Source organism: Nesoenas mayeri (genome assembly GCF_963082525.1).
Source record: "Nesoenas mayeri genome assembly, chromosome: 21".
Classification (NCBI taxonomy): domain Eukaryota; kingdom Metazoa; phylum Chordata; class Aves; order Columbiformes; family Columbidae; genus Nesoenas; species Nesoenas mayeri.
Genome location: NC_137571.1, coordinates 4,712,571 through 4,728,118, shown reverse-complemented (window position 1 = coordinate 4,728,118; position 15,548 = coordinate 4,712,571). Strand labels below are relative to the sequence as shown.

The 15,548-nt window shown below is 47.0% G+C and overlaps 1 protein-coding gene across 1 annotated transcript in view; it reads left to right on the top strand.

Moving 5' to 3' along the window:
* Positions 1-15,548, top strand: part of CSMD2 (CUB and Sushi multiple domains 2) — a gene marked incomplete at both ends in the record, with an annotated part of 231,477 nt that overhangs the window by 104,812 nt on the left and 111,117 nt on the right. The window contains 5 exon segments of the mRNA XM_080357655.1: positions 574-661; positions 1,772-1,896; positions 4,903-5,024; positions 9,582-9,685; positions 14,361-14,473. Of these exon segments, the coding sequence (XP_080213781.1) occupies positions 574-661; positions 1,772-1,896; positions 4,903-5,024; positions 9,582-9,685; positions 14,361-14,473 (552 nt within the window).

Sequence of the window (15,548 nt, the reverse complement as noted above, 5' to 3'; positions counted from 1 at the left end):
AGATACCATGTTTGTCGGGAGTTACATTAAGGTTGCTCCATACAAATTATCACATTCAAGCTAAACTACTTGCTTTAAAATGCTAGACTCGCATTCCCTCTCCTCTCTCCCTGTTGTTCTGTGCTCGGTTTTCCCCGGTATCACACACCTGCCTTTTCATCGGGTTGTTTTCTCTCCCTGGCACCACTGGATGGGTTTGGAGGGGTCGGGCTGTCACCTGCGCCTGTCGCAGGTGGCGTTTCAATCACAGGCTTCAGAAACGGGCTGTGGAATTGGTGTCATTTTGCAGAATGAAACAAAAAGCAACTTTTCAGCGGTACTTCTGTAGTGGAACGGAGGGAAAACTGCGTCCCTAGCTGGCGTTGCCTAGAAAACACTTTGCTGTATAAACTGAGCTGAAATGATTCCAGTTACATTTGTTTCCAAAGCTGTTTTTTCTCTAAACAAAAAGGACCATGTTTGGGGTTTTTGAGCTACCAGTTGCCATTTTTCTCTCCACATCCACCAAATCAATTGATGAAAGAATGTTTCTTGTGCTATTCTGTCTCTGTATGTGCTGTTTTTGCTTTGTAGTAACTCAGGTTGGTGTGTCCCAGGGACATAATATGTGTCCAGACCCTGGGATTCCAGAGAGAGGCAAAAGAATAGGCAACGATTTTAGGTAAGAAGGTGTTTTGTGTGTATTTATGCATGCTGCAAAGCCGCTGTCGGTGACCCTTGTGTGTTCCTTGGCGTCCTCTGAATGCGTTGTGTCTGAAAAGCGTGTTGAGATGAGCGATGGAGAAGAACAAGTGTGTCTAAACGTGCATGTGCGTTCGGGAGATCGTGTCCCATATGAGAGTGTGTAATGATCTCTCTTTCAGTGTATTTCTTGTTTTCACAATACGGGCGTTCAGCCAGGCTTGTATAACCCATGTTTGTTGTCATTCCTTCCTCCGGTTAAGTGCAGAACGAACTGTCTTAAACAACAAATAATATGGCTTTATAAATGAGCTGAAGTCTCAGCCTGGCCCTGCCCCTGGTGCATTGGAGGTGACTCCCCAAAGCACCGCTGCACTTCTTTGTCAATAAGTACACATGGTGCCAGATAATTGTTTTCTTATAACGTTTAAAACAATGCCGTAATTCCCTTGTAGTTGCTAGCATCCATTTGAAGCGTGCAGGAATGAATCAGCCTGCTGTTAGCAATAGCAAATCAATATTTAATCTTATTTTGCTGTCGATGGCTGTTTCATTCGCTAAAAGTGTATTTCTATTTAACCGGAGTCTATCAAATTCTCCTGAAATCCGGGAAATGGATGGGAGGGGAATTCCCCAAAGTCCCTAAATTCCATAGGATGAATTCTCAGCTGCTGTAAACCGGCGTTGTGTTGCTTTAGTGAATAAGGCAGGATTGGCTTAAAGCAGTGAAGGATCTGAATCTAGTGTGAGTGATAGAATAAAGAACAAATCTTTCCCTAGTAGATAAAGGTATTTTTGCTAAGGATGCTGAGCGTGTCGTCTCTTGGGGCTCAGTCTGTGCTCCCGCACTGAACACAATCCCCACTGAAGTTGAATGGAAAGACTTGAGTCTGTTCTTGGGCTACAAGCACCTCGGGCAAACAGCACAAAACACACGGGCGACGCTTGTCCCTCAGTCGTTCTGCTGTCGCCCGCAGGGCCGGGGAGGTCTCTCTGTTCACATTTGGACAGTCTGGGGTGGTAAAAAGTGACAAAGCTGTTGCCGCGGAATGTCTCTGTCTCTAACCTGAGCCTTTGTTCTGTCTGCTAGGTTAGGCTCCAGCCTCCAGTTCACCTGTAACGAGGGCTATGATTTACAGGGCTCCAAAAGCATCACCTGTAAGAGAGTGAGCGACATAATTGTTGCGTGGAGCGACCACAGGCCGGTCTGCAGAGGTGAGAAGGCAAATAACAACATTACCGGGTTACTGGGACTCCTGAGAGAACTCATGTCCTTCCTGTCCCCCCGGGTTTGTCATTGCTTGGCTGATCCCTCAGCGGGTTCTTAACCTCAGCCTGCACAAATGTGTTTCCAAACCCCTGCTTGCAGGGCTGGAAAAGCCCCTCTGAATGCTCACAGCCTGTTGGGAATATTCAGATCTCTGGCGCTGAGTGCATTTGTGCCTTTGGAAGTTGGGCTTTGCTCTTGCCAGCTTCATGCTCAAAAGGATCCTTATTATTTTATAATGGTGAGAGAAAGTAACATAGGTTCAAATCTTCAGTTTTTTCAGCACCAGCCTGAGAAAAAACACATTACTTGGTTCCCGTGCAGTTTTTTAATTCCAGAAATGGAGGTTTTAAGGAAAACACCTGTTCCTGCGCATAATGGAACTAATAAAGCTGTTTCCATTGACTGTGGAGCTTCATAAGCTATTAGCTCTGCACCATATGGATTATATTTGTGTCCTTCATACACATTTATTACGTCCTCACCTCTTTCTGCCCCCTTCTGTTCTCTCTATCCCAGGTATTTCTTTTTATAGGATAAAGGGAGAAAAGATGAAAACCCGGAGCAAAATCTGGAGCAGGATTCCATTAAATGGAACTTGCTGGGGTTACTGATGCTGTGGTTCCTAATGAGCACCATCCTGATTATCCCATGGCCCAGCACCACTGCATGGAGTTTTCTTTCCCTCGTGCCCACCTTGCCCTTGGCCATTTAGTTTCCATTGCCTTTCCATCTGTAAAAAGTGGCACGCGTAATCGTGATATTTGTACTGCTAATAATGAGCAACTTGTAATATTTGAAATTAAATCCCTTTAAAGCTCTTAAAGTCATAAATTGGTATGTTTTCCGTTCTTTTTTTCTTTAATTTCATCTGCAGGTTTTTTCAAGGCTTTGGAATCCCATCTAATTCTTGAAACAAGCCTAGAATAAATTAAATCAGTGTAAGAGGATATTTGGCATAAATATGTGACACTATAAAGGAAATTTATGGTGTTCTCTTGCCGGAGATAAGAAAGGATTTGCCCGCATTATTAGGATTCTATGAATCAACTTTATTTTTTTAACAGTTAACTTTGGGTTTTTTTCTTTACAAAGTTTTCCGTTTGCTCTGCCATTTCAGTTTTATGCCACTTTTTACTGTTTGTTCCACTTTGCTACTGGGTGCTGAGTTTCTCTCAAATTGCAGCGATCAGGGCGTCCGATGAGCCGGGTTTAACCCCCCGGATTGAACTGATTCCAACACTCAGCGATCAAACCTCTTGCTACTGTTGGGACCTGCTGGGTCCTGGGCAAACTCAACCCCTGTATATTTCCATTGGCCACTTTTTAATGGGAATAATGAGATTTACCTTTTTTTCTGGACCTGGGGGTACTAATGGACAGGAAGCTCAACATGAGCCAACAGTGTGCCCAGGTGGCCAAGAAGGCCAATGGTGTCCTGTCCTGTATCCAAACCAGCGTGGTCAGCAGGACAAGGGCAGTGACCCTTCCCCTGTGCTCTGCACTGGGGAGGCCACACCTGGAGTGTTGTGTTCAGTTCTGGCCCCTCAGCTCAGGAAAGAGATTGAAGTGCTGGAGGGTCCAGAGAAGAGCAACAAGACTGGGGAAGGGACGGGAACACAAGCCCTATGGGGAGAGGCTGCAGGAGCTGGGCTTGTTCAGTCTGGAGAAGAGGAGGCTCAGAGCTGAGCTCAGCACTCTCTAGAACTACCTGAAGGGCAGTTCTAGCCAGGTGGGGATTGGGCTCTTCTCCCAGGCATCAGCAATAGGACAAGGGGCACGGGCTCCAACTCTGCCCGGGGAAATTGAGGCTGGAGATGAGAAAGCAATTCTGTGCAGAGAGTGGTCAGGCATTGGAATGGCTGCCCAGGGAGGTGCTGGACTCACCGGCCCTGGAGGGTTTTAAACTGAGCTTGGACATGGCACTTAGTGCCATGATCTAGTAAAGGGACTGGAGTTGGACCAAGGAAGGGTTGGACTTGATGATCTCTGAGGGCTTTTCCAACTCAGTGGATTCTGTGATTCTGTGTAACAGGTCCAGGATGGGCTCCTGGAGGAGGGGGCAGGAGGAACATGGTCTGAGCATTGTGGACCAGCGCCCTGCGCTCCCTCCCGAGCTGCTCCCAGTGCTGCTGGTGCCCACGTGCCCGCCCGTGCAGTCAAACCCTTTGGCCAGGAGATCATTTTCCAGACTTTACTGCTGTTGAGACGGGGAAAAAACACCTCGCGGATGCCACATGTGCAAATACGGCTCCTTTGAGATTTGAAATAAATTGATTTTGAGGCTCCATCGCAACAGCAGCGGCGGTTACAAAACCAGGATGCTGCTCTTGTTATTTTCTGGTTAAATATCACATCAGAGGAATAGCACAGGCAGAAATTTCCCTGCTTAAGCACTTTTCAGCTTCTGCTTTACCTCAGATGCTTTTAAGATAGGTAGTTAAGCTCCCATTGTGGTTCCGAGTCCACGGCCACATAAAATGAAGTCAGCCCTCACCTAGCAAAGACTTGCTGTGCAGAATTTCTTGTGGCCTGCAATGGAGAAGGGACATTTGGCTTTCTGGGGATGTGAAGAGGGAACTGTGTCCCACCTGACGTCTTCCATGTAATGGTTTTCACAGGCCTGGATATCAAAGTATTTCTCTGAGGACTTTAATGTAGTTAATAAATAAAAATCAGTCTGAGCACTAGAGAATGGGCTGATGCTGGAAGGTCTGGTGATCCATCTATTTGATAACCCTTGGAAACACCCCAATCATCTATTCAGATAAATCTCCATTGCATGGCAAAAAGGGATCTTTTAGCTTGTGAAAGCAACACGGAGCAGCGATATTTAATTCTCCCACACCTCTATGCTGAACACACCTCTGGTTCTCTCTCCTTCTCTAACAAAGAGCACAATACACGTCCCAGCGCATGGAGACCTCACTGCCCTGTCGTTTCCCTCTCCGCAGCCAGGATGTGTGACACGTACCTGCGCGGGCCCAGCGGCGTCATAACGTCCCCCAACTACCCCGTCCAGTACGACAACAACGCCTATTGCATGTGGGTCATCACCGCGCTCAACCCGGCCAAGGTGGGTCATGGACACCGTCCCATAGTTGAGGTGTTTTACGGCTGTGCTCCGAGATTTAGATACCCAGGTTTCTCTTTCAACATTGCGCTCCCCTTCCACATGTTTCTCAACCGCCTTTAAAGCCTGTGACATTCCCTCTTTGCCGAAAATTCATTTTGTTAAAGGATGTAGTTAAAAGTGAATGTAATTTACTTTTAATCGAAGCCTTCTTTGGTATCTTTTTGAATGGTGGTGAAGTGCTGGGCGGTTTAGCAAAGCATCGCATCACACAGCCCTGGGTTGGGGCAGGAGGCTGTGCCGGGAATGCTGATTTTCCATGTCCTTTTGCCCCTGCCCCGTGGGGAATTCAGCCCCCAAAGGGTGCAGGGCGAGCCAGGAGGGAGGGGAGCTTCCCTCCAATGCTGTTTATGCAGTGCTGTAGATTTGTGAGCAAGTCCTTTCTGTGTTCACCGAGGGCTGGAATAGGGGAGGTTGGTGGGTTTTTTGTCCCCAGTGCTCTGCACATGTTATTCAAGTTGTTGCTGATCAGGTAGAGAACAAGGCTTGAGTGCCTTGGCCTTTGTACGATCAAGTCCTTTCCCTCTCTCCTGGTGGGAGGGCGACATTTGGGTGCCTCACACCTTCTTCCAGCCCTGCAAGCTCAGCCGGTTCCTCTGCTCCAGATCTGTACAGGAACATAGGAACAGAAATTGCAGTGCAGCTCAAAATACACTTCTGAGATGTCCTTCACCGTCTCCTGCTCTCAGAAGATGGCCAGTTCCATTCTTTTTAGTATCTGAGCTCCTACTAGCATCATCCCCACGAGCTCCTGAGCGAATCCTGTGTGCCAAGGCACTGAGCTCATCTGCTTGTTGTGTCACTTGGTCCTTGCCTCTGCGTTCTGCCCTCCATCCCTGGAAGGCATTTCACAAATGTGTTCGTGTCCCAGGATCTCATCCTGTGCTAGAAATGGTTCCTGTCTCCGGAGGTGCTGCCGCCATCCGCGGCAATGGCTGGGCTGCTGAGTTCTGCTTCTCTCTCTCCATTGACCTCAGTTCAAGCCTTTAATACGTGCGCTTATTAAATAATAATAAAAATAATAATAAGTGGTGGATTATGATTTTAATGAGGAGTATTCCTGTGTTCCAGCTCCAGAATGATTTTGTATGTGAAGTGCTGCTGTTAGCTGCTTGTTCCATCCAGCGAGTGTCGGAGGAGTGTAGTACTGACCCAAAATCTGGGACATTGGAGTGTGGCATCAGGATATTTTTCCAGTGCTGATTCATTAGGAGCGATTTACTGGTTAATCATCCCCAGGAGGTTCTCCTTCATCAGGGTGATGTGTGAGAACAGAGCACGTGTCCGAGCAGCTCTTAGCGCTCAGGTGTCAGCTGTTTGCCAGCCTGGGGCAGGCAGAGCCCGGCTGCACTGACAGGTGCTGAGCACACCAGCATCTTGGGCTGTGGGATGTGCAGTAGACATACCTTCATTTTTGCACGTCTTTGTTTTCAAATATCATCAAAATCCAGTTTTTGTGCATATAAAATAGTCCTCTCTGTTTGGAAGGCAGCTGTAAGGAGCTCAATGCAGACGTGCCCTGGGTGTTGTGTAGCTTAGCACGTCCATTTGGGTTTTCCAGTGCAAATTACGAATGAGGAGACGGCAGGGAGTTATCAGGAGGTGCTTATGGGCAATGCCCGCTGTTCACTGACCCTTTGTCACATTGCTCTTGTGTTGGATGTTCAGCCGCGTCTCCAGCTCTGTTCCGCTGCTGTTCTGCCAGCTTGTGCACAACCTTTTGCTGCTTCTCCAGCAGCACAAGCGTCTCCTTCTCGTGACCTTCCTGAGCAGACGCTCTCGTTTCTCAAAAATGTGCTGTCTTGGAGTTTCTACTTATCTTCTGCTTTTCTCCCCTTCCCCTGATTAGTTTCTTCCGCAGCTTTTAAACCCGTGTAATAATAACCTGTTGATTAGAAAACAGAATCTGCTAGTCCCGATCCTCAGCTTTCATAAATCATAAAAGGGACTTGCAGTTGGTAAAATCCATTAATTTCAATACTTAGCACCTTGGAGCAGAGGTTGAGTAGCACAAGAAACCACAGTTTGTGCTCCATGGGCTGCAACATTGTGTGGTGGCTGCATAGGCTGGTGCAACCACCATGTACATCCCCCAGTACGGTACTGGGAGCTACTGGTGTGTGAGTTTTAATGCCAGCTGGGTCATTGCTGTTCCTACCCAACAAGTCATATAGTGCTGCCTCTGAGAAGTTCTCGCTTACGTAAAGCACAACCCATGTTAGAAACATGTTGCTAATTGCAGAATTGACCGCCCCGACTCCCGTTGCTTTGTGTACGAAGGGGCTGATCTCATCGCTGCCCATTCCCCAGCTTGGGAGGGATTGAAGGTGAATTAATTAAAATACCTGTAAAATACTTGGAAGATCAAAAGCATTATGGGCCTGAGCCGAAGGCAGTGGTAATCTTTTCATTGACTCGAGTGGTCTTTGGAACAGGTCTTGTTCTATGAAGCTTTTAATATGAGCGATGGGAAAACCGCTGAGCTGAATTTAGAACTCATTTGCAAGTCATCTGTTCTATATTTGGAAAAGAACTGTGAGCCAGATTCACTGAGCTACATAATCCCCTCCAAGTTTGCTCAGAAACCTACATAAACAGTGTTAAGGGCTGCAGTTGGCAGCTTATTTCCTGTGCAGAGGGTGATATCAAACCTATCGGGGGGGATATTCAGGTGTTTTGCTGGTCCTCAGTTCCCCGGGAATTAATTTCAACCACAGTGGAAAAATAAATCACTGGGGAACTGAAAAAAAAGTGTATGATAATTGGCGAATTTGCATCGCAACTATTTCTGAACCTTCTTGACATAATGGCTGTTGCTGGTTGATATTTCTCCGGGGGTTCTTCTCACCTGGAGACCGGCTGGCCAAATAAAGCGCCGTCCGAGCTTTTTGTGTCATCGGTGGCGAGAGCCGAGCCCCTCCGGGGTGATTCATCCCCAATTGGAGCTGTCGGGGCAGGGGGGATGAGTCATGTGTGCTTGTAAAGCCTTTGAACAGAGCGAGAGGTGCTGCTCTCCACGGGGAGAATTACGCTGGTTTGTTCCTGTGAGTGCAGCTGCGCTTCAAATCGCCTTTTGGTACAAACCTCACATTCAGGTGTCACATTCCAACCTGTTTTCTTGCCTTTGCTAATTGCTTCCTGCCGCTTCCAGAGCTTAAAATAGAGGGTTTGTGTCATCCGTGTGTTTGCGTGTGCTGGTGGGTCTCTTGTTGTTTAATGAATCCAGGTAACTTCTTGTTTAATGAATCGTTAAATCGTCAGCTTTCAGACCAAAATGACAATAGGAAAGTGGATAAATAAATATTGTATTCAGCATCCTGTTCTGTGCCCCAAGGTTACGGTCTTCAGTACGCTAGAATGTAATTAGTTATTTAATTAGGGTCAGAGTCCTTAGGATGCGGTTTACTTGAATGACTGATACAACTAATGATGTGTGCCATTTTGCAGCGCTGTTCTTTGTATTAATTACATTATTCCATCATTACATGGCTTAATAATAGCCTGCACAGGTTAGTATTTTGGTACTACTACTGAAATTCACGGTTGCAAACTTCTGCGAAGTATCACAGGGGCTCCCGTTTCACAATTCCGGGGCTTTTGGGTAACCCCCTGTTTGCAGAATGTCATAGGTTCGATACCTAACGTGCTTTTGTGTGCATTTGAAAAGTATTCATTGAATTTATACATAGGAGATGGTAGCACGTGGCAGTTCAGACTGAGCTATATACACACCTGGTATTATTTAAAGAGCACTCAAGCCCTTCAACGTGTGATTACCTGGTGTCCCCACACCTCTCTGGTCACACACGTGCTCCGGTGTTGGTGGGAGATGCTGCTTTTCTAATAAGCAATGACAAGAGAAGGATCTTAGTCTTCCTGTGCCCAAGTTGAGGGGTGCACGTCCCATCGTGTCTGTGGTCCTGGGCAAGCACGTCGGTCCGTCCCATGTTGATCACTTCTGTGTTGTGGAAGTTAATTTAGTCTATTAAACGTTAAGAAATATAATACATTTACAGGCACGCGTACAAAGGTCTGAATGCGTTCAGGTGTTTATGTGCTTTTCTGGATCCAGTCTGTTAAAAAGCTTTAAGTTCCCGTTGGGACTCTCCGCTTGCTCTTTGGTAACTAACACACTGCCTATATGCACATTGAAATCCATCGCCGTAATCTCAGGTTTATGAAAGAAATAGTAGCAGTACCTGGTGAAAAATAAAGCGTCCTGAAATCCCAGCACACATATCTTTATCAATAAAGTCATCTAGAAAATCGATAGATAAAGCAGAAAAATCTGAGAGGTAATTTCAGTAAGAGCTCAATCTGTCTGGAAAGAATTGCTACAGTGCTATAAAAAGCGAGGACGGTCACCTTTGGTGATGTCCTGAAGATATTAATGCTCTTATAAATTGCTCCTCGATAGACAAACTGATAAATAAACAAGACAAGAGGATCTGCTGGCTGCCTTGGCAGTTGATTCATATTAACATGCTGCATCTTTGCCAGGTTATCAAACTCACCTTTGAAGAATTTGAACTAGAAAGAGGATATGACACTCTGACAGTGGGCGATGGAGGACAAGTCGGGGACCAGAAAACTGTGCTTTACGTGTAAGTAGCATGTCCTTTGTCACAAATCCAGCCCCGAGTTTTGCCTCTCGAGGTGCAGCTGATGCGTTGGGCTGGAGGAGCCCCCAGAGCTGCTGCACGTCGCCGGAGGGTTTCTAGGCTGTGATTTTTGGTGGATCTGACTATTCTGGGTGTTTTCTCATCGCGTTTTCTTTGGCTTCAACTGGCAGGAAGGCTCTTAGCTCTTTGCTTTGCTTCTCCTGAGCTGTTTTATCCCTCGGAGGGAGCCTGAGCATCTGCTGTTGTTTTAGGCTGGTTGGGGTTGATCTTGGTTGCTGTGTGTGCTGGGACCTGGCAGGTTTTTCCCCTTTTAAGCTTCCACCTCTCTCTGAATGTCAGTTTTACGTACACAATGTGCTGAGCTCCGACCGTGCAGGGGAAGGGGCTCAGGAACGGATCCTGCACAGCCTGGGGACACCTCAGATCTTCACAATAGCCACGGTTGAAAATGGGTGAGCCTTGACCATCTATCAGAAAGCTGTTTATTCTCCTCAACCGGGTGATGTCAGTGGTTTGTTTTTGCCCTTCCTCTGGTAAAGTCTCTGTTGCTTTTCTGAAGGGGCAGTGAGAAATCCATTTCTCTACCCTTCAGATGTAATTGTGATAATTGCGTGTCATTCGAATCCACTTTACTGAAGAAACAGTGATTTTTGCTACAGCTTTTGTAAATCGTTAAAGTAAAATACCATGTAGCTTTATGGAAATCCAACTGTTGGAGACCTCAGGGTGCTGGAGCAGGGAGGAGTCACCATGACTTTAAGGAGGAGTATTTGAAGTGGTGGACGAGTGTTGGAACCAGAACCCCCAACATCAGTGTCCTCACTTGGAAGACTTTGTTTTTCTCTATCTAATCCAAAATGTAGAAGAACAACCGACTCTCCAGACACTACTCCAGTAGAGCTGTTGTGCTCCTTCCAGCTGGTAGAGAGTATTTCACATTGTGATTTTCAATTCCTCCTCTTCACTTGTTTTTCCACATGAATCAGCCTCCCACTCCATTTTCACTTAATGTTTACTTGTCTTCCTGAAATCTGTTTCTCCGAGGTTTGTTTTACTATACATCTCATTTCAGAACGTGAACACGGGTGGTACTTAGGTCAGGAACTCTAACCTGCAATGTATAGAGATGTGAAGTCTGAATATTGCACAAGTGTTTGTGACTACAGCGTCACAGAACATTTCCCTGCTGATTGTTCAAAATGTGCAAATTACTACCCTGGGAGTAGTTTGTAATAACCTGCTGAAACGATTTCTCCTTCCATCCCTTTTCGTTTGCCCAAAGCCCGTGAAGATTTTCCTAGGTTTGATTTTAATCATTCCACGTTTTCTCACTCTGTATTAGCTACTCAGCACCTTGCCACTGCGCATTTGGAATAGCTGAGGTTGTCCGCACGAGCTGCAGCATCTGGGATCTTCTCTCAGTGCAGAACTCCTGCCATTAAGTTGCTGATGCTGATCCTAACAGGGAATTCATTTTGGTTTTTATGTTAAATCTGGGAATTGAAAACTAATGGAATGTGAAAGTGTGAGGACCACAGAAATACTCCATTATTTGTAATGAATGTGGCTGAAAGCTCACGGGCAACTTTTCTCAGCCCTTGTACCTGCTGTCGGCTGAACTCACGTATCGGGTATATCCACAGAATCCCAGAATGTCAGGGGTTGAAGGGCCCTGGAAAGCTCATCCAGTGCAATCCCCCCATGGAGCAGGAACACCCAGATGAGGTTACACAGGAAGGTGTCCAGGCGGGTTGGAATGTCTGCAGAGAAGGAGACTCCACAACCCCCCTGGGCAGCCTGGGCCAGGCTCTGCCACCCTCACCAGGAACTGGACACAAGATTCCAGGTGTGGTCTCCCCAGGGCAGAGCAGAGGGGCAGGAGAACCTCTCTGACCTACTGACCACCCCCTTCTAACCCACCCCAGGTCCCATTGGCTTCCTGGCCACAAGGGCCCAGTGCTGGCTCATGGTCACCCTGCTGTCCCCAGCACCCCCAGGTCCCTTTCCCCTACACTGCTCTCTAATAGCTCATTCCCCAACTTACACTGGAACCTGGGGTTGTTCCTGCCCAGATTCAAGACTCTACACTTGCCCTTGTTCTATTTCATTCAATGTTTCCCTGCCCAGCTCTCAGCCTGTCCAGGTCTCTGATGGCAGCACAGCTTCCAGTGTCACCACTCCTCCCAGTTGGTGTCACCAGCAAACTTGCTGACAGTCACTCTGTTCCCTCGTCCAAATCATTGGTGAATATATTGAATAATACCGGCCCCAGCACTGCCCCCTGAGGCACTGCACTGGATACAGGCCTCGAATGGACTCTGCCCCATTGACCACGACTCTCTGGCTTCTTCCCTTCAGCCAGTTCGCAGTCACCTCACTGCCCGCTCATCCAGCCCGCACTCCCTCAGTCCAGCTGTGAGGATGCTGTGGGACACTGTGTCAAATGCCTCACTCAAGGTAGATCACGTCCACCACTCTGCCGTCATCCATCCATCTTGTTGCGTCCTCGTGTCCCTTGGGTACGAACTGTAGGTTTTTTTGGAGGAATCATCATGCAGAAACTTAACATTGTCAAAGATACAAGTTCCAGTTTTCTTACAACTCTTCATTTATTCTTGGCTATTCAAGAGGAACTCAATCCTACAGCCTTTCAAATCAAAACCACATTTGAATCAACGTGGAGAGCAGCAGACGCTCTCCCAGACTGAGGTGTGAGCGACCATTTGTTTCCAGTTTCAGTCTCATCCCCGCAAAATGCATCTTGAAGAACGTAACAGATTGTTAGACTGAGCTTTCTGACTTGCAGAGAGGGTTTTATTCCCTAAAGTAACAAGCACCCAAATCAATCATGCAGCTTGTTACAGTGGAATGGAAAGCATGCAAAACGCTTTGAAGCGCCTTTTTCTGAAGGTTTTTCTCTCGGTATGTTCCTCATTCCTGCCTGTCTGCTGCTTAAATAAAACGAGAGGAATCAACAATAGCACTTGTTCTGCGCTCCCCATCCAACTGTCTGGATGCAAAACAGTCATTAAAACGAGATTACTTCTTAATTTACCAGCACCCGGGGATCGATAAAATTTCTGATGCAGGTCAAAGCAATAACAGAGCGAAGGCGGGGGCAGAACTGGAAGAGCTTTGATGGGCTTGGGAGACACCAACGGGATTTCAGGGAAAAACACACTCCAGATGCCACAGCCAAAGCTTGAGCACTGGCTGGTGTCATGGTTATAGTGGTCATAGTGGTTCTACCGGTCCCTGATGCAAATATAACTGGGGAAGGTCTCTGGGATGGGGAGGAGGGTTGTGTGGATCGCAGGGTTGGTCCCATTGACATTAGATACATGTGGGGTTCTCAGAAAGATGCCGACACTCACAGGTGCTGGTGTTGAGAACATGGAGCAAGCAGAACAAGCAGCACAGCCCTGCGAGCGGCGTTTGGCTCCACTCGACGCAAACAGCGCCTGGCAGCTCGGCCCCGACTGTCCCCGCTTCCCAAATGCTGGGAATGGCAGCGGTTCCACCTGGGGCTGCAGGTTGGTTATTCACAGGACCTCTCAGCGCCCAGCGGCCGCGTTTGTTCCCCTGCAGGGCTGGTTTGCAGTGGTTCTGCCTTGAGAGATCGGGCACCAGTTTTATCAAGAAGTCATTCAGGAGCTGCTGTTGTAGTTGAGAATGACACCAGGCAGAAGCCATATCTATACATATCTATACATATGTGTTTAGGTTGAAGCAAATATTACAGGGGAAAAAAGAAAAACAGGCAAACAACCAGCTGTCTACTTGTGGCAGTTGCACTTACGGTAATGTATAAATTTATCACAGATGATACCTTAGCAGGAATAGTATAATGACAACATTAAACACTGCCACTAAGGCAACACAACACGCATCCTCCCGTAGAAACGATCCTCCCCATTTGCTCAGCATTGGGGGTGTGTGCGCGGGGGATAGAACCCTAAAGCTGTGCCGAACCACAACGAGGTGATTAATCTCGCAGGCTCATTAATACGGATGGATTGGTGACATTTTTCTAAATCGCTTTGCTCTCCAAGGATGCTCGGGGAGCGGGCGATGTCCCCATTGCCTGTACTGCTGGATTAGTGGCACTTGTCAAGGGCTCACAGGACACTGAGCAGATTTGAGGCGCGTTCCTTGTCTTCCAGGGGTTTTTTATTGGAGAAGCATCTCTGTCAGGATAGAAACGTAGCAGAGAACGTGTTGCAAGTAAATTCTTGTAATGCTAGAAAGCACCTGTAAAGGCAGTTGAGAGGATTCAGGCATCCGTTTGGCTTCTGGGAATTCTGTTTGTTTGCAGATGTTTTGCTTCAGTGAGAAGGGAAATTATGACTATTGATGCCGAATAATATAATGGTACTAGATGGTAATTATTGTGGTGGTGATAATAATAACTTGCGGGCCCTCAGCTACAGTAAAAGACAAAGGCTCCTGTTAGGTGGTGTGCAGAAACACGCTCGTCAGTCTTGCAGATCTGTCAGGTTTTTGGACAGTGTTCTGTTTGGGGAGTTCTCTTAATGCCATTTGGCATTGCTCGTGTTGTTTTCTGCTCCTGCAGAGGTATATCTGGCCTTTATTTTGGTGGGAAAGGAGGTTTGGGGAGACATACAGGCTATTTACTTGTTGTTATTTATTTTTACAGCTTGACAGGCACCACGGTCCCCGACCTGATCGTTAGCACACACCACCAGATGTGGCTCCTCTTCCAGACAGACAGTGTCAGCAACTTGCTGGGATTCAAAGCAACGTATGAAGGTAATCCAGCATCTCTCTCAATATCTATCCGTTTAAAAAGTTCAGGGATGGTTTGGGAGGAAAGGGAGAAGGAAGCTTCTTTAAATACACTGAAGTTCTGCAGATTTCTTTTTTCTTAAAACCGAAGCTTTGCTGCAGTAAGAACAGCTTTCCCGGGTTCTTTTCCGTGAAAGCAGCCTGGCTGGGTGTTGCTTCATTGCCAGGTCATCTGCTGTGTTGGAAAAGAGCTGGTGCATTTCAGCTGATGGCGACAGACTGTGTCTGTGAGAGAAAATGAGATCAACTAATCCACGGGTTCAGTAGATTAGTGGCATCAACTACTTTACACTTGGACTAATCTGAAGCATTACAAGTGAAATAAAAGTTAATACTGGGATTTTTCAAAAGAAACTAGTTAAATGCCTTAGGATGTGGCTGCTGAACCTCGTCTGGGTGTTCCTGCTCCATGGGGGGATTGCACTGGATGAGCTTTCCAGGGCCCTTCCAATCCCTGACATTCTGGGATTCTGTGAATGCCTTTTGGTTTTCTCTATGATTTTCTGGTACCAGGGTTTGGCTCTTGTGCCTAAAAGCAGGTGGAGAAATCTTCATCTAGATGCGGGGGCTGCTCCTGAAACCCCTGAGTAGCGGCAGCTTCCACTGACATCAGCATGAACATTTAAATCTGTTTCTTTCAAGGGCTCTAAATGCACATTAGCATTCATTCATTTTTAAAAGTGTTTCCTTGGGACTTACCGTGTTTCTGGGAAGCGTCATGTTGTGTTCGGGCCGGGACCTGCCCCAAGTCATGCTACCGATTGATGCTGAAGTAACAGTTTGGAGCCCGAAGGGACCTGACCTACCAGCAAACCGAGCTGGACTAAATTGCAGCACATGCAGGCAGGCTGAGCAGGGCCTGGGAGAGGGGACTGGGTCGTGATGATGGAGTATTTATAGGACTGCAGGACCAGGTCAGCAGAAAAATCACAGAGACGTGTAGATAAGAGATAACGGAACTGAAAGAGGGAAAAGGCAAATCCAGCCTGATTGTCCAGGGAGCATCTTGGTGATATTTCAGTCTCACAGAACCCCAGAA